General features: G+C 32.3%; 1 protein-coding gene across 1 annotated transcript in view; it reads right to left on the bottom strand.

Moving 5' to 3' along the window:
* The window catches only part of SLO2 (slowpoke 2), a 57,623-nt gene that overhangs the window by 7,022 nt on the left and 30,492 nt on the right, over nt 1-20,109 (bottom strand). The window contains exons 13-18 of the mRNA XM_088243613.1: nt 16,331-16,564; nt 12,728-12,844; nt 12,096-12,230; nt 9,992-10,103; nt 8,179-8,364; nt 7,826-7,957 (exon numbers count right to left, since the gene is read on the bottom strand). Coding sequence (XP_088099739.1) covers nt 7,826-7,957; nt 8,179-8,364; nt 9,992-10,103; nt 12,096-12,230; nt 12,728-12,844; nt 16,331-16,564 — 916 coding nt within the window. The remainder of the gene's footprint in view (nt 1-7,825; nt 7,958-8,178; nt 8,365-9,991; nt 10,104-12,095; nt 12,231-12,727; nt 12,845-16,330; nt 16,565-20,109) is intronic.

The following is a 20,109-nucleotide window of genomic DNA, read 5'->3' as shown; positions in this document are numbered from 1 at the left end:
ATCTACCACAACACTTAGAGAACACCGAAAAATAAATCAAATACATAAAAAAAAACTTAATTAAATGGCCAAGTTAGATAAAATGGACAAATAGAACTGTACGTAGCAAAGTAAAAAAACATAGTATTTGAAACTTCACATAAAAAAAATAAATATTTTTAATTTTTTTTCTATATAAAGGTCAAAATGTCAATAAATTAGTAAGTTTTATAAAAAGTTAAGAATGTGTATATTTATTTTTAGATTTTATATATTAAACGAGAAGGATTTAAGTAAAGTGTAATAAAAAAAAAATAAAAGTAAAATCTATTAAATTATCTAGACATTCTTTAAAAAAATTTAAGTGATCATATGCGTCATTCAAAATTACAATTATTTAAAAAACACACTGAGAAAAGTTTTTTATGACGATATTAATTTGGTCATGCTAATCGATAATGTTGTCTAATTTTTCCTAAGCACACTAAAAAATACAACTTACTACACTAAGAATAGTATTAAAACTATATGCCACATAATTATGATGATATAAAATATCTACTATTACCTATAACAAATCAAAAAGTGTATTTTTACAGATTAATGAAGTGCACGTTAAATACTGTGACAAGGTGATTACTTTAAATAAATGATAATATTTTATACATATTTATACACTGACATATTAAATAACTTTTTTAATATTTGCTACAGTAAAACGTAAATTAAAAGTATATATAGGGAGTTCGGCAGAACGTTAAACATACGAAAATGGGGAGTAGGTGAAATCATCTGCTACCTACTGAGCCCCAAAGATTTTACCTAGCCCCCAAGATTTTTTTAATGTTTTTTTTTTAATTTTGGAATTTCGTAACTTTCATAACTTTAGCTCCTATAACTTTTTTTATGGGCAGATCTGATTTTTTAAATTTTTATTAGAACCTTAATGGTTGGTAGGTCTTTTTAAAATTAATATTTGTTCCATGTTATTGCTAAAAACAAATTTATGGACCCTCAAACATAAAAAAATAGTTTTCCATTGATAAATTTCGCAAAACATTTAACTTTTGGCATAGGTAGAAATTCGACGAAATGGTCAAGCTAGGTAAAGTAACCACGAATAATTCTGATTTCAAAAAAGATATCAAAACAAACTTTACACGATTAGAGAGCTCATACTCTAGAAATGTTTAAAAAAAATCAGAAGTCTTCCATGAATTTTAGTATTTTTATAAATAAGACGCAAAGTTGATCTTAATATATTTTTTTAAACTATGATTTTATGTTTGAGGGTCCATAACTTTGTTTCTAGCAATAACATGGAACAAATATTTGTTTAAAAAAAATTAAAATAAAAATTAAAAAAAAAAAAAAATAATTAAAATTATTATTTTTTTTATTTTTAATTTAAATTTTAGTAAAAAATAGAAAAACAGATCTGCTCATTAAAAAAATAAATTATAGGAGCTAAAGTTATGAAAGTGACGAAATTCCAAAATTATAAAAAAAAATAAGGAAAAAAATTTTGGGGCCTAGGTCAAATCTTTGGGGCAGAGTAGTTAACAAATGACCCCACTTACTCTCCATTTTCGTATGTTCAACGTTCTGCCGAACACTCTGTATATATGTATAAGTATTATTTTCATATCACTAAATTGTGAACTGAAATCAATTTGGGGCTTAGATATAGAGAAAATGAATTTTCAGAATATTATCATTTATTTTTTTAATATTCACATGTCGTTACTAACATCACTCTACAAACACATAAGCTGCAAACATTTACGGAAGATTACGGTAGTATAGTGTGAGTGCGATCATTGGCAGCCTACTCTCGGGTTGATCATCCGAGGCGAGAAATCTTTTGTCATCTTCGCTTCAGCAAAAGATCATATTAAATATAATTAACGAGTCATCGAATCGCGAAAATAATTGACAGCGAAGATAAATTACAAAGTTTTTGACACAAAATGATAAGGATGCTTGAGCACGCTTTAATTACTAAATTATTATTAAATAAAATCTGTTCTCTATTTTAAGGTTGCAGAACTTCTTAGTTGACGGTTCATTGTCGTGTACTAAGAGTATATATATATGTAAGGAAATAAGAGTAAGAGTTGAAAACAAAATATTTATCAAAAATTTGACTAATCTAACATTCGTTTTTATCAAAATTACCTATTCATTGCAACATTATTAAAATAGCTACTATAATACTGACTGGATTTAATTTATAATTCCTAATGAGAAGACTAATAAATAAAAACTATAAGCTGAAGTGGATAATATAACATATTATAAGTAGGTATATATTATGAAAAGCTTAGAGAATCATATAAAATATGTGTACATAGAAAAAAATAGCGACTGTACGTTCTATCACACATGATATCTGATAATCATGCCAGTGAAATGACTTCAAATAATTATTTTCCATGAACTAACTTGGTTATTAATTTTTGTAATTGCATACACTGTTCCAGTAAGTTTTTGATTGTCGTAAGTAATGTACTTTTTAATATTGTCGTACAATAATTATTAATTTATTATATTTAAGTTACAAATATGTGCGCAATATATACATTTATCTAATGTTAAAAATGAATACGTTTTTAGAATTGTTGATTTTCCAAATGAAATATAATTAAAATAAAATAAAACTCATTTAAATGTTTTGAGTGTGGCACTTTGGTAGTAAATTGATATTAAAGTATATATATATTTAGCTCAGGAATAATTATTTGTGGTATATATTATTTCATATTAAATATGTAATTGTGTACCTATATTTGATGTCATAGTAGTTCATGTTAATTTTTATAACCTTGGTATTACATGGTGCAATAAACGGAACCATAAGTTGCATAAGATTCGAATACATTAAATATGTGTTTTGCGGGTTTCAGCACTCGTTTTACATTTCACTTTAGTAAATTTTAATTTTTTTAAATAATATTCAAACATTTTTTATTTTTATTGTTACTTAAAAATTCATTTTATTTATCAGTCTTATTATCGTGTCATATGCAAATCTGTATATTAATAAATTTTGTATTATATAACCTTTATTTATTTAATGACTTTTTTATTGTGCTTTAGTTTAGTGCACGCCTGGCATAAGACGTTGTCTCTTTTTTGGTGGGGTATTACGTTTTGTTTATTTTCTTTCGTACTTTTATTCTGATAAGTATTAATAATATTTAAAAAATTGAATCTGTTTAAAAAACAATTTCAGTAAATAAAAAATATTTAATTTTTGAAGTTTTCCAAAGTGATACGTGTGGTGTTTTCGGAACTCCAGTAGTATTTTTTTCATATCGACGGTGGAAAGGAAAAAATAACTCAGCAACATGAAGTAACTTTACAGAAGAGCCAATTAAAGTATTTTTTTTAATTGTTAAAAAATCTCATATTTTACATTTTTATTTAAATTATGTAGGAGTCACGCCAAAATACGTTAAAAAAACTTTAATTGACTCATGTTAAAGTTGTTACATGTCATTTAGTATTTTTTCTTTCCATCGTCGAAATGAAGCTTGGTCCTTCACTCCAATATGAGTTTTATCCAATATTACACACTGCAGCTGGGACCCAAACTACAAGAAGTACAAAAGTCTTCATTCTCCGGGAACTATCGATAAGCGAAAGACTGCTCAAGACATACAGAAAAAGTATTTTATCCTAAAACATTTAAGTTTGTAAGTGAAAATTCTTGATGAAAGTTCATTGTAATTTATTATATGAATAAAACACGAGTGATACTTTAATCCACAAATTTGGAATATCCAGTGACCGGTTTCATCGCTTTCGCGACATCTTCGAGACTGATATCTTTATTAAAGAGTTAAATGTATTTATACAAAACAGAGGTAAGGATAGATAATTCTAAGTTATACGAGCATGTAAGCAAATTAAATAAAGTTATTTTTATCTTAAGGATCATTATAAAAAAAAATTGGGTTAACTAATGAGTTGATATAATGCTATTTTAATGAGTTTAAGTATTTTATTTTATTTTTAGTGTCCCATCCTTCGTGAGTGTGGTTTTGTAAATAATAATTTCTGAAAAACAGAGGGTAAAAAGATGTCGCTAAAGCGATGAAACCGGTCACTGGATATTCCAAATTTGTGGATTTAAGTATCACTCGTGTATATTTATATAATAAATATTTTATCCTATTTCAGAATGATTGAAAGAAAGAACGGAAAGAGCCTCAAGAAGCTTGTAGTAACAAAGACAGTTGAGGGCAAATAAGCAAGAGGACGGTTTCCTACAAGATGGACTGACCAAACAAAGAAATCAACGGAGTCTTCACTAAACACTGCCCTCAACTTAGCCAGGACCAGGAGAAATAGAGGCATACTGCACATCAAGTACCTGATACTCCTGAGAACCAAGACACTCAGCATTGAGCACGTCAACGAAGAAGAAAGTACACATTGTATTACAGAAAAGTGTCAGCTCACTGGTCAGCTGCTCTTCTTTCGGGTCCTTCTTAATATTAGTCCACCAGATGGCTTGTGGATGACCTCCAGCTCTCGCTTATATGGGGATATCTTGCGCGACTATCATTTCGTCTGTTCGCGTACCTATATAATCAGAATCTAATCTCTTTTAGTTTCTCCGAAATAGACGCGACCTGATAACCACCACAAATTTATTATTTTTTTATCAATGGTAACACCTGTGGACCATCTGAGCATCTTTGTTTTTGCGGTATGTATTTTTTGCTCATTTTTTTACATTATATAATTTTCATAATTTTACTTACATAAAATTTCTCAGGCATGATAGGGAAATAAAAGGCTATTTCATACGCACGTCACGTGTTCTAGTAGAGATATATTTTTTAACAATTCAATTTAAAAAGTTATTTTTAAAAACATTTCTCCAAAATAGCCATTAATTTAATTAGTTTTTTTTTATATTTGTAGTTTATATTGACGCAAGGCTACACAATATCAATTTATTGAAAAATACAACTTATGGTAGGCACCATTTATTGTACCACATAATGCCAGCTTTATTCATCTAAATATGCAACTAACCAAGTTTGTTGACGAACATTCTTTCGACATCTGATTAGACATCTAATTTTGAACTATTTGTTCCAAGAAAAGTTACAAATAAACATGTAATTCTGTAACCCTAAGAATAAAATTCGTGTATCTGTCTCTCTATCTGAAATGTGTGTATGAAAGATTGTATTGTATTTTTAAGAAGCCTTAACTATTAATATGTGCATTGACAACACAAAACTAGTAATGCCGAATACTCAGGAAATTAACAATATGTATACGTACACAAATCAAATAAAACAATTGTATAAATAAAGATTCATAATTTTTTTTTATATATTTATTTTTTTTTTTGCACCACAACAGGCCAGGAGGCCCAATTACAGTGGTGAATTACATCACAGAACACCCAGGCTTGATAAAAATCACATTTTTTAATTTTTGTGTTCTCACCGGGAATCGAACCCGGAACCTTCCGTCTGTGAGTTAAGCGTCTTGACCACTACACCACGGACGCCGCCTGAACTAGCCGATGAACTAATTATTATTATTGGAAGTCAAAAGTTACTATTTACCTTCACTTGACGAAAAAAGGCAATTTTTTTATCTGAACTGGTATTTTAAACGAAATTATAGCGCGGTATAGCGCGTTTTTACGTACTAAATACGCATTATAGCGCGCTGTAAACGCGTTCGGAATACCAGCCCTGGTTGTAGTTCTGTGTCTGGTGGTTACGGATCAGAGGTCCGAAGTTCAAACCCCACTCTAACCCAACTTGATTCCCATGTTCTAATAGTAAGTTCTTTACAACTCGTATTCCAATTAATATATATAAAAAAAACATGTTATTAATTTACCTCTATAGTTTATAAACAGAATATTGAGTAGTAATGCTTGTCAAGTTAGGTAAGGTTAGTTTACTAAAATATTTGATATCGTTGGAGTTCTGGCAAAAGCTGATAACTACATATTACTAGTTGTGAGATATTGCAATTTTAAAGTTAAAAACTCATCCCGAATCAACAATATAAATAAAACCTCAACTCAATTATTTAAAAAAAAATTTTTTTTATAAATTACGAAATACTTTTATTTACTATTGAAATTAAGATTATTTGATGCCATTTATAAAAACATCTTATTTTTCGAAAATTTGTAGTTACAAACTTGTGCAGTAAACCCTATGATATGATGGGCAGAGAGGACGGACCGCTGCACACGTTCTAGCTTCTTCCACAGTTGTCTACTTTTAATATGACCAGATTTGAAATTTTGGTTTATCTGATCATGCTACGTCTTTCTTGTTCATCTTCGTCCCACGTTACCATAATTCTCGTCATATATATCTGTTTTACTATTATTTTATCATCCGTTCGTTCTACTTGACTAAACCATCTTAGAGACCCTTTCTTAGTCTCATTAATTATACCCGCCTCAGATTTGCAGTCTTGCCAGATTTTCTCATTCGTAACCCTGTCATACATTGATTTTCCACAAATTCGTCTCATAAATCTCATTTCGACCGCATTCACGCTGCTTTTATCCTTCCTCAACCAGTTTCATGTTAATGTTAAGTTTTGGGACTTAAACTCTGTTGTAAACTGTACGTCTAGCTTTGATTGTCTATGTTTATTAGCAATTACTGTGCTCAGTGCGCCGTTCATTTTGTTGCCCGCATTTACTCATTTCTTGAACACATTTACTATGCACTCAGTAACCTCTCCCCTTATAAATACCATTGCTATTGATTTAATTTAGTTCAACACCGATTCACTCTGGAGGCATACATTATACTTTATAGAGAGTGCGCATTTATTTCAAATATTCCTTGCTGCTTAATATATACCTAATATATGCACCAGAAAAAATATACTGGTGCTAATAAAATTTTACACTTTTAAAAACAAGAATGTTTACGATTTATCGTATAAACCCATGCATTTGATTATTATTGTGACAAGGGCAGGTAGCTGTTAGCTGACAAACCCTTGTATTTTTCATTAAGTATGTAAAAATTATTTTCCGGCTCAATTTACTTTTAAATGCATTCTCAGATGGTGACACGACTGTCTCTTGAGATGAAACATTCCAAATATCAACTCATCTGCCACCAATACTAGTATGTGTTACAGGATTGAGGTTAAATTAGTTTTACTGAATATCCACTTAGTTATGTATCCTAATTGTAGGATCACCAAAGTTCACTAAATCACTCGCAAACGAGTGGAGGCGTATAAAAAAAAAAAAAAGTTCACTAAATTTACACTCATACTCATGCCGTATTAGTTTTATAACCGAGGTTCAACAATAATTAGTTTCCAAACTTATTGCAATTCAATGTAAATTTTATCAGTGCACCGTGCATATCTGTTCGGTCGAATACTCGTAGCAAGTTTTTCAATTGAAATATAACATTTGAAAAAAGTGGTGTTTGTATCTTATTCTGTGTTAATTCAATGAAAGATTCTAAGAGCTTTGGTAATACGAGTGACATCAAAAACTGATACAGAAGTAAAACATTGTTGATTCCATGAGCATTGGCATTGACATAAAAAACCGACACAAAAGTAAATCATTGTTGATTCTATAAGTAATGGCAATACGAGTTACATCAAAAACTGACATGAAACGTCATATCAGAGTCATTTCAAGAGCAATCGTCTCCATTTGCACTCGCACACGTGATACTGATAAGCGAAGGTTAAACCCCGCCGGGTGCTTGGTGCGGCGGGGCTGGGTTCGGGCTGTCGGATTGGGTTCGGCACTCACCGATGGTCGCATTCGCACGCAGTGAGACCAGGGCCAAGATCCTCCGGGCATACTCACGTGCGAGGTGTCTGCGAGGCTCGTGTCCTGGGTGCGATATATCCCGATCGGAATCTCGCACGTTGTGGAGCACAGCTTTTGGTAAAGGCGGCCGTAGGTGCGAATCCACATGTCTTCCTTTGTGATCTTCATCTGGAAAAAGAGGATTTGTCAAAACTATCTGACATCAATTATACCAATCACATACCGCACTAAAAGTAGCTCGAAAAAGAATTCTTAAGACAATCTTAAAGTCACTGTCACTCTTATCGATGTTTTTCAATTTTGCAATCGGGTTTAAGAATGTTATTAAGATATAGAAAAGGGGTGTAAAACAGATAAATTCATCTAGAAATAATAGTAAATAGACAAACCGAAGTAAGGAATCCAGATCCCGGGGCTTGGTCCACTCCGAGAAGCAGCCTAACAAATGTGATGACATAATCCTTGACGAATGCTTGGTACAGCAGTGTGTCCAGCATAGAGGCGGAGAATACAGAACCAGCCGCAAATGGAAGCCGGAACATATAGGAGATATGAGACCCGCGCTCTTTCTCGCACTAAAAACAAACAAGAGTCATAGTGCATGACAAAATCTATTATTCGTCATCGATAGGTCATTAAAAATACGTAAATGAAGCAAAACACAAACGCAAAGTTTTCATATCATATAAATAACTAAACAAAACAATTTTTTTATAAGTTTAATAAATATTTTTAAATCAAATTATAAACCAAACCACTTACTTTTTACATATTTTTTTACCGGCCGGTTTCAAAGCTACATAATCTTTCCTCCCACGAGTAACCACAAAGTTAGTGCTTCAAATATAATTTTTATTTTGTTCGTTTCATTAGTTCATTTCTTGTTTGTTAGATTTATTTGATATAATAAATGTGAGGTTCATAGTGCATAATCGATGACACTCACGTACTAAAATATTTTAGCTGAAATAGTACGATGACCGATAAAGCAATGTCATCGTTTTCTATAGTATCTAATACAATAAATTATGCAACTTCAACAGTATTGCACAGAAAGACGAGAGTATCGTTCTGTTGTCCCTAACATCGAGATACAAACAACAAAGGAACGTGGTCTATGAAGAAACCACAGGGCCTGGTAACGCCCGGCAGTTCAGTTCAGTCAGCTTAGCAGTTCAGTTTAGTCAGTCCAGTTCAACAGTCACACAGTTCCAGCATGTAGTTCAAGTGCAGTCTTTTCAACTCCTCATCGCCGTAACACTCGCGCAACTCAATTCATTATTAATTCGCCGTGTACAGCAATCCAGTGTCTTCTGTCAATCTATAACTGGGGTAAGAGCTCCAACCCTCAACATCCAAAATCCTACATGTATATTAAACTTTTAATGTTTCATTTCTGATACTTGACACAAATATTGATAGGTTTAATTTATTGATTTTACAGAATTTTTAAAATGAATTATTTTGAAAATGTAATTTTAAAAGTTATATTATATTTTACAGAAAAAATAACTTCTACTAGTAGTGAAGCTTTATTTTTTATAATTATGTCTTATGATAGATGTAGTATAGATTAATGATTTTTTAATTTATTTATGTTTTATTGGCACTTCTTTGTGATATATTGAAACAATAAATACATCTTAAAATATCAAAAGGGTTTTTTTTTAAAGTTTTTAAAACCAAATAACACGAAACAAACATATAAAGTTCAAAAAACTAAATTTATGTTTGAGGTACTAAATTTGTGGTTATGGATCATTAAAAAAATAATCTAAAACCACTTTATTTTTAACCATTTATTTTATCGTTTTTCTAAAGACTGGTTTTAAAGTTACACAAGCTTCTTCATGTTGTATAACTTTGAAACCGGTCGGTAGAAAAAAAAAGTGATTAAAAACAACAACAAAAAAAAATGATTTCTTCAAATAAATATTTTCATGTCACAGTTATCACGGAGAAGGGTTGACAATTAATTTTTATTACTTGTTAAAAACGCATACTTAAAATAATTACAATGGAAGGAACATTGCGATCGCAATTAGTTTTAGGCAAAGCGAAAATTCGCATAGAGATTTAACGCAAACATAAATAAATAAAATTATGTATTCCGCTAGTCTGCCAAGTCGCTTTATAGTAAAATAAATAAATGCGATACTTTTTATTATGCATCAACTAATCAGAAAACAAAACCACTTTTACCTTTTCCATTTTAGAGAGATGCAGTGCGTATTTATCGTGGGCTCGGAACTGCATGAAGCGCATATTGGATGACTGTGAGAGCTCTGTGATGGAGCGTATCGACGGGAAAAACCTAAAATTATACAAAACCAAATGATATATAAATGGATTAATTAACAATTGTAATTAGATAAGCAATTGACTAATTTTGATTGGGTTTATATCGCAAACTAACGCACGAATTACATAACATATAATTACAGTACATTTAATCTAAAATTATTAAATACAGTTTGTTTCTTTTGAAAAACAAATAAATGATAAACTTCTTTTTAATAAGTTGCATCGAAAAACGTTTTTATACTTATTTATCAAAACAATCAACGGGTTGAAAACCCTTATAGATCAGTAAAATTAACCAAAATGTAAAGACATTGATTTAAACTATACAGCATAAGGAATGCATTATACAAAAAGATTAAGCAGAATCCAGGTAGACATGAAAATGGTACAACGATAATGGTAGTACAAAGAAGTGTGCAAGGAGAGAAGGGGCCGCTTTCTTCTTGAATGCTTCAATTTTATTTTTTTCGATTTTATCGGCTACCTTTAGTGCTCGTGGTTATATGATGAGAGGTGCCAATTAATTTCTTACCAATATTGTATTCATAGAACCGAAGGAGTATTTCTCTTGTCTGGGTCTTAATATCCATACAAAAGAGATCCAAATTTTGTGAAACAAATCCTGTCCTGACCCTGATCAGCTTCTTTATCATAATGGGTAGAAGATCGAGAAAGTTGACAGCTTTTAATACTTGGGAGTTTACATAACTGGAGATGTTTGCATGCACAAAGAGCTTGCAACCCGCTTTAAAATTGCTGGAGCAACTTTCAACACGATGCGTTTTGTCTGGAACTCTAATCAATACTCGGTTAAAACGAAAAGCCAATTATTAAACTCTTGTTTAATGCCAGTGCTTCAATATGGGTGCTAATTTTGGCACCTTACCAAAACTCAAAACGTTAAACTGCTAGGTTTTAAAAATAAGTGCTTGAGGAAAAAATTAGGCATAAGGTGGTTCGATTTCATATCTAACATTGAAGTTCGAGAACGGACGCAGTAGTCTTATAAAATGGGGGTTTTGAGAATACGGCGATGGGCGGTGCACAATTGTACACGTGCTGCGCACCTCAGAAGAACCTTAACCCAAGCTGCCTCTTCTTCACATCTGCAGGCTCCTGCCGTCTTGGGAGGCAGTCGATTACGATCTTTCGGCTTTTTTCGCAAGGATGAGGGATTGATGGGGAGAAGGCAAAAGTTCTGGCGGGCAGTTTGTTCTCCTGGAGACGTCTGGTGATGTCTATATGCTACACTTAGAAGCAGACGTGGAAATAGATAGATTGTATCCATTGTGCAAGATTCTTTTTCTTAAATTGCTCAAACAACAGTTGTTACAAAATAATATCCACCTGCCTGTTTCATCAACATAGCTGTTATGTATTTTGCATAATAATTAAAGACGGATGTATGTTATGTTCTCATCCTCAAAAAATCAAAATATTTATGTTCATATGAGCCTTAAAAATTGATATTTTGATACAAATCTGAGTAGGTTTCGTAGAATAAATGAAAGAGGCTGTCAGTAGTCAGTACCCAAATATTTCTCTCATGAAAATAACCCCTGATAATTTCATTTAAATTTAATTTATTTCAACAATGTTTGATTATATCCAAATGCTTGCAGACTGGCTGGATTTCCTCCCTAGGGAGTTGTTCATATTTAAATTTATTTCAACAGAAAAAACATGGGCAGAATTGTGAATGTTACACAGTGTGTAAAAAGGCCACTTAAACCAGCCAATGACAGGTCATAAGCCCTGTAAATGCCTAGACTTCCATATTCCCTTCTCAAAAATGTTTTCCCTCTCTGTTGAAATAAATAAATTTATTTCATTTAAAAACCCCCGATAAGTTGAGTAGACAGATCTAATCAGCAATCAGAACGACTTTGGTTCAAATTCTGAAGTGGGCAGTTATTTGTTACTTGTGATTTATCACTTTGATTTTTTTCAATATTAAATACTAACCTCTCCTTAAAAAAATACTAATGTAAATCAATCTCACTTGAACATAGTCTGAACTGCAACGATGGTGTTGCAATCAGAGAGGCTATCTTCTTCGGCAGAGTTCGACAGTTCCTTGTTTACCACCACAACATTCTCCGCCAATGTAATTCCAGCTCGCAGAAGATCATCCAATCTGGAAGGATGTTGAGAAATCTAAATATGTACAGTTGAATAATAAAAATAATTTAATGTACCAAAAAAAGATTGATGAATATATCACTCTTTGCGATGAATTTGCTAATGATTAATATTTTTGAAATTATCAATTCAATAGTGTGTTAGAAATGGTAATTTTATTTGTTAAATAAAAAAACCATTAATCTCACCACTGAAAATATTTATACCTTTTTAGAAAAGGACATAGAATACCTGGCAGCTTACATTGAGAATTCAATATATTATGAATAGCAAATTTCATTAACGTTTTATAAATATATACATTGAAAGTAGAAGATGTTTACAATTGTTTAAACTTAACTTTTAAAACAGTCAGTTGATTATTAATAATAAATACAACATTCCGTTTTGGGATGAAATGGAAAATTTCTAAACATTATTGTTTTTTATTTATGCATGGAGTGATTAAAGATATTGAAAAATTGTAAGAAAAATGTTAGAAAATCTTCTCACGAATCAATGGTTCCAAGCATCCAGTAAACGAGAGGAAAATAGGCGATGGAGTCCAAGAAAGCGACGTGCGGGCGACGCTCCAGCAGAAGGATTATCGGGTTCAGAGATGTCTTGGACCTGAGAATGAGAAATACGTCAAATGAAATAAAACAAATAAATTGGATTTTGAAACTTAAATAATTATTGACAAGAAAACACCCGTAATATTGTCGCCTGAATCCAGAACTACCCTTAATTGCATACAAATCAATTTAGATTTTATTTATTAATTGTGTTCTTTATGCAACTGATTTTGTTAAGTAGTAAGATTCAAGCTGAAATGACCATATTTTTATTTGTTTTGACGCGCGCAGATATATCTTAAGTCGGAAGAGTTTATTATTTTACCGAAAAACTATCCCGAGTAACAATAATGTTACACAATCTAGTTCTCTAGTCTATAAATTTAATAGATCCGGTCGAAAACCATATCGTCAATTAAGCGGCAACATGACCTATCTAATTATTTTGCACTTTACAGAAAAGACAAAAAACTGAATTAGATATACGTCTTGTTGTATAGAAATTTTTGATATGTCATGTTAATATGAGTCGATTTGTGGCGCCTCAGTTCATAGTTTTAAAATATACACAGGATCTTTGTTTTAGATCCAGACTAGACAGAAAATTCCTGTGTTTCGGCAGGACCTTCATTTTACATGGGTTTATTTTTCATCAAATGATGCTTAAACAATTCAAATAATAATAGTAATAACAAAAAATTAAAACTATTAACTAAATATAGATAAGAAAACATATGACCCGATAATATGAAAAATTAAAGCATAAATATTAATTTAAAAATAAAAGATTAATAATTTAAAAATGAAACACAAACATAAATGAGAAAATATACCGATAATAAAATTGAAGCATAAATATAAAATTAAAAATATACTATCAATAATTAAGCCTATAGTGGGAGTTTGTCTAAACTGGGTATGCAGGTCGATTCAGAAGGCTACAAAGCTTTTTACACACTTATCTCAATCTGGTTAAAACATGAGATTGGTCATGTTGCCGCTTAAGCGTCGATATACATATACCAAGGTACTTACGTTGTGTATGCGAACCATTAGTTAGCAAATCTTTATGATTAAGAGAACTCATTTTGAAATGTTTAATGTTTTTTTATATATTTTTTTTTATATAGGAGTTGCTTTATTATTTACCTTGCTTATAATATATAAGGTTTATATTTCAAAAAGTGTATTTTTCTGCAATGAAATATCTTAAAATGTATCTAAACTATTGGGATCAGGAGGGATATATTAATGTGGGCTAATCAGGAACTTCTCAGCATTTGCTCACGTGGAGAGGAAACCACTTAAAACTCTTCAGGAGAAGCCGGCCTGTTGGCAGCAGTCAACAGGCCTTCCGTTCCACTAGAGGAGTGTTCGGCATTTTGTTCCCTACTTTGGTTTATTATACTAATTTCCTGCGCTATATTTATCATGTATGATACTACCTCTCGTGTGAGTTCTTTAATGTTTAATGTTGTTGTCTCCCCTGTAAAATTGGCTCAACTGGTTAAATGCGATTAGCACGTTAAACCTGCTCTTCGTTTCCATGCTCGTAGGGCCAGCCATACAGGAATATTGGTCCTTTGGAAAAAATATCATTTGGCAATAAGCTCGTCAGTACAATTTACATTATGAGGAAAAAGTTTTTTTTTTTATACCACATAAAGACGCGCGCCATTGTACGCGCTTAACGCGTCGAGGTCAAGTATTCCGAACGATTTTGGATTTCGTGCACTCGGAGACATCTATAAGAAGCTAGATAAAATATGACACGACAGCGCCTCAAATGAAAGTTCCTTAAAATTGCCTAAAATTTCAGCAATATTAATTGCTTACAGTATTAAAAAGGTTAAATGCAGTTAAGATGGTTTAAAAAAAAAAATTAAAAACATATATTTGCGTTCTTATGATTTACCCAAATATTTAGTTTTGAGGGTCATTTTTATCGAGTTGTAAATAACTCTCTATTAGAAAATGGGAATCGAGTTGGGGTCCAGTGAGATTCGAACCACGGACCTTTGGTCCGTGAGTCCGAGACACTAGTCGCAGGACCACAACCCGATCTGCATTCGGCTGATGATATGCAAGTTTTTAATGTCATCTTTTAATTTCATATGAAGTAATATAACCAAAAGCTTATTGATTGATTAGTTCAACAGGGAGTTAACAGATAACAGAATATACAGTAAAATCAAAATATATGAACGTAAATATCATATGTATACTTGTGTGAAAGTTAAAATTAGATTTTTCGTTAACCTGTAATAAGCATGTTTAGAAAAAAAAATCCATATTCCGTCAGTCTTGTGGTGTAGGGGTCAGTGCATTTTTCCCACCATGCAAGAGGTCTCGGGTTCAATTTCCGATATGGTTGACACGATATTTTTTTTAGAATGTGTTTTTAGTCTAGAATATTTCGTAGTCCCTGGACTAGCACCTAAAACTTAAGACTGATCATCTTACCTTCATGTAACAAAATTGTTTAAGGTACGCTGCGATTTGTATACCAAAGCAGTGCCTTATGCACTATTAGGTGCGTAAAGGTAATGACGATGATAGTTTTTCATACAGAAAACATAATTTTACTTTATAAATAAAATTGAATATAACTGTTATCTTCCCATTGAAACACGGGCCCTGATTAGAAAATTCCTCCTCTACAAATTCGGCTCAAACTAGATGCCCACTAACAATATGTACCATGGTAATTATTGACTTATGTCTCTTATTTCCTTTATCATAAACCCATTTCAAACAAAATTGTCATATAACACCAGTTGAAATAAATATCATAAACAATGGATGTCTTTTTTTGTGTTAAAATAGCATTTAAAGGGTATTCCTACAGAGATGAGGTAGAATTTTTTCAAATTCAGGATTATCGATATTCTAGCGTTTACAGGGCTTATGACCTGTCATTGGCTGGGTTGAGTGGCCACTTTACGTTTTTTTTTAACAACATTCCCCATTCCGCTTATTAGCGAATATCGATACTGGTATCATTTTGATTCTTGTATATATCTTATATTAGAGGAATATTGATAAAAAAATATATACCTACTCCCCCTCGGGAGAAATCCAGATTTGTGTATGTACAAAAATACACATACCAAAAAAATAATGTTGTGTTTAAAGGGTACATGATATAAAGGATGGACCAACTGAAAATGGCATATGACAGCAGTTTAAATGATCCACATATCTGTTAAATAAAATTTGACATAAAGGCTGTACTTTACAAGATACTTGAATAAGAAAAAAAATATAAACGCGGATAAAAGATGGATGTCAGTTAAATACTGGAAATAAAGCGATAATTAATTATTAATCAAACCCATTTTGGATGGTTTAAAGCAGTACAGGCTATTTACACTAAGCAGGTTCCTTTAAACGTATAAGTTTACATAAATGTCCAAGATGTTTGAAACCTTAAAAACGTTACATCTCAAAACTAATTTTTCGGCATTCATCGGTTACATCCTGTACCTTTTGGTAAATAATAAATATGGTGTAAAAACAGCCCTACCTGTTTTTTTTTTACCTGAAATGAGCCCGCAGTGGTACTATAAAGTTGTAAATTCCATTGGAGGCGTAGTCGGCAGCCAGAATGATGGTTTTGTTCTGCCATTGGTAGTCCTTGGCGTTCCTGTAGGAGCAATGTTCGCACACCTGGGCGAGTTGTAGGCAGCACAGAGGTTTCTTCTCCTTCAGCAGGTAACACAGGGTAGGACTTACGCCTATGAAAGGCGACACGGGAGGAAATCCTTTTACGATTCTGAAACCATATGGAAAATATCAGAGGCATATCAATACTATTTTGAGTACGTTCAAATGTGAACAAGTACTGGATATCACCACCCGAGGGAAATATTTGCGTTCTTATGATTTACCATAATTATTTCATTTTAGGGCTGTTTTAATTTTTGTCATACACAACCAAGTTAGATAATGGGAAACAAGTTGTGGTAGAGTGGGGTTCAAACTTGGAACATCCTTAGCCGGAGTTCGTGACATTGCCATACTACCACCACCCGTCTTAACAAAGATAAAAATTATGCATTTTTAAAATATAATTCTTATGTTTTGAGTGCTATTATATTTCTTAAGCAAATTATTACAAAGGGAAGAGAGATAATAAGTTGTCGATTGGGAAACTATAATATAAAAATAAAGTCATGTATGGTTTATCTATATTGTACATAATAAATAAATAAGTATATAAATATGTATTTTTATTTATATCCCTACAGAGATGAGGTAGAATTTTTTCAAATTCAAGATTCAGGATTATAAATATTCGAGCGTTTACAGGGCTTATGACCTGTCATTGGCTGGGTTAAGTGGCCACTTTATGTAGGTACTACAACATTCCCCATTACGCTTATTTAGCGAATATCCACACCAGGTAACATTTTTGGTTTTTGTATATATGCTACGAATCAAGAACCCATCCACAAGCAAATTGGAGGCGCCATCTATGCATTGATATTGAAGTTAAGTATTTAATTAGCAGATTACTTTATTTTATGTAGTTAAGACTCAACCGAGTTAAATTAAGTACTAGTAAACGCCTGCAGACGACTCTGCAATTTATTTTTACTTATATTTTTATTATGAAAAAAAAAAAAAAATATATATATATATAAATATATATATACCTACTCCCGTCTTGGGAGAAAATCCAGATTTGTGTGCAGGTACACGAACCAAAAAATGTTATATAAATATGTATTTAGTATTTCAATATTATTTATGTTATAATAATAAAGTATTTTTACTTTTTGTAATGATATTGCATGTAGTTATTTAAAAGGGAAAGTATTTTATTATATATGTTTTAATGCAAATAAGCCGATCGTCTTAAAAAGATGTGCAGAAAGAGATAAGACCTGCCAGATAAAAAGCATATTTTTATTTATATTTTGAGTATTATAATGTTGAGTTAAAATATGTTGTTCGTTTTTTATTTATATACTCGTAATTCAATAATGACATAAATTGCTTTAAACAATTTAATAGCTCAGTTGAATGAACAGACTCGGTATGTAGTAGAAAGAGAAAAATAATATTCATAATGAAAAAATGACCTTATGTATACATATGGTGATTTAATTTTTATTTTTGCACCATCAAATATGGTTGCAATTTTGATTTTATTGTGTCCAACGTAACACGGGGTTTTTGGTCTTCAGGACATACATTACTCTTTTATGTAATATATAATATATTATTATATGTGTGTGTATACATATGTAATGCATGATTACGAATAAATATATATATAAATTGTCACAGCATAAAGGACATAAATGATTAAGTAGCTGATACTAAGAAGCTTGCTTTACGCGCAGAGGTTGCGTGTGTGATCTCTAGTAAGGTCATAATAATCTGAATGTGATTTTTTTCTCAAGCCTAGGTATTCTGTGTTGTAATTCTCGATGATATCATTCATAAAACTAAAAAAAATACAAAATATAATGCTCCAAGTTACCGCAGTGACAGTTTTTCGACAGTCTGGTGGCTTTTCCTACCTTTTTGAGCGCATCTTCTTAGAACGGCTGACCTATAATGTCATTGGCAAAAGTTTTCAAACACGGTGGCAAAAAAGAAGGACAAAAGAACAATCAAGGAAGTAATCAATCTATTTTTGCTTTCTTTCGCAAAGCTAAGAGGGTTTCATTGTTATGTACCAACGTGCTCTAAAATCTGCTTTCAGTGCAAAAGGGTGTAACTTACCGAGCATACTCCACATGCCATGCCGATTGGAAAGGGTTGGTGCATTGCGAGGGCAACCCCTCGGATGTGGGGGGGCTGGCCGGGCACGGGGGAGAGGGGGGCGCCGAGCTGGACACCAAACTACTGCCGCATATACACATTTACACAGGCAAGGGTGACGGACGTCAAGCGACAAACAAACCAAGGGACACACTGATTTATCGGCCATATCATCGGTAGATTCTTTTACAATTGTGCCATTTTTCATCTCACAAAACGATTTTTTTTAGAATTAATTCTTAATTCTAAGTTAAATTTTGATAGCATTTATTGAAAAAAATTAAATACTCTATAGAATACGATGGTTGAACAATATGCTCCACCCCTAGCCATTTTTAAATGAATGAGAAAAAGTTTTTTTCTTATTTTTTGACGTAGTTTCCCTGGACTTGTATGCACTTCTTTTAGCGATGCTCCGAAATTTTTGTAGCTTCCTGTCATTTTGTCTGACTCCTGCCAACCACTCATGTACAAATCACATGACCTCCTTATATGATATATAAATATCTTACCAAGCAAACGTTTTTTGAGTTTTTGGAATAGCCGGTAGTCACTGGGGACTAGTCAAGTGAACATTATCATGCCTTTAATTTCAGGAGAATGCAGAATGCTGGCTTTGAACAAACCCAAATTTTTCGCGGTGGGTTCATGAGCTTCTTGAATCGATTTAAGGTCTCTGAGATTGACAGCTGCGCCCACGTGATGATAAAACATCTCGATATGTCCCTCACCTGTTGACCATTTGATGCATTGCCCCTTTTTTAGCTTTCAGAATTAACAGCTGGAGGCGCGATGCAGAAATCTAGGTGAAGACCTTTGCGACATTGAATCGGTGATACTTAAAAAAAGAACTCAAACGAAAGGTAATATCTTACACCGTCAAGTAAGTACAAGACATTGGTAAAATAAATCAAAATAGGCCTCAAAGTGCCGAGCACTCTTCTTGTGGAACGGAAGGCCTGTCGATGACTCGACCGACCGGCGTCTCCCAAGAAGTTTTTAGTAGTTTCCTCTTCATCAGAGCAAACGCTGGAGAAGTTCTTGACTAGCCCACAATGGAATGTCCTTCCTCATATAAAAAAGTGAATATAGGGGGTGTTCAACCAATTCAAATCCAGGATCGTGAGTAGCGTCCATTGACATAACGCCTTGTATGCTGAAAGATCGTCCAGGATTTTGCAGTGGGCAGCGGCCCGTTGTAACTAAACTGTTGGAGGTTTAATTTGCCGCTTGTTACTTACACGCGTACACCTCAATTCGACTGATCAACTCAAAGCAGATCAGGGGTAAAGCATATCAATCGACCCTCGTGTATTTTAAACCAAATCGTTTTGTTGTGAAATCAATTGTTGAGATCATATTGTATTAGATTTAAAATTCTAAAAAATATTTATTAATCTATGTATTGTTATAACTCATGTATCTTTTTACCGATAACAAATTAGATTTTTAAAATCAACAGTTTATTTGTATCTAAGTAATTTAGTGTCGCTTGATTTGCATAACATAAAAATGCCCTTGATGGGCGCTAGTATAATATTTGGA

The sequence above is a fragment of the Micrasema longulum genome, unplaced genomic scaffold, assembly GCF_059751315.1.
Source record: "Micrasema longulum isolate JH-2025_06_02 unplaced genomic scaffold, ASM5975131v1 h1tg000220l, whole genome shotgun sequence".
Classification (NCBI taxonomy): Eukaryota; Metazoa; Arthropoda; class Insecta; order Trichoptera; family Brachycentridae; genus Micrasema; species Micrasema longulum.
Note: the sequence above shows the minus strand (reverse complement) of the source record. Positions and strands in the feature narration are given on the sequence as shown.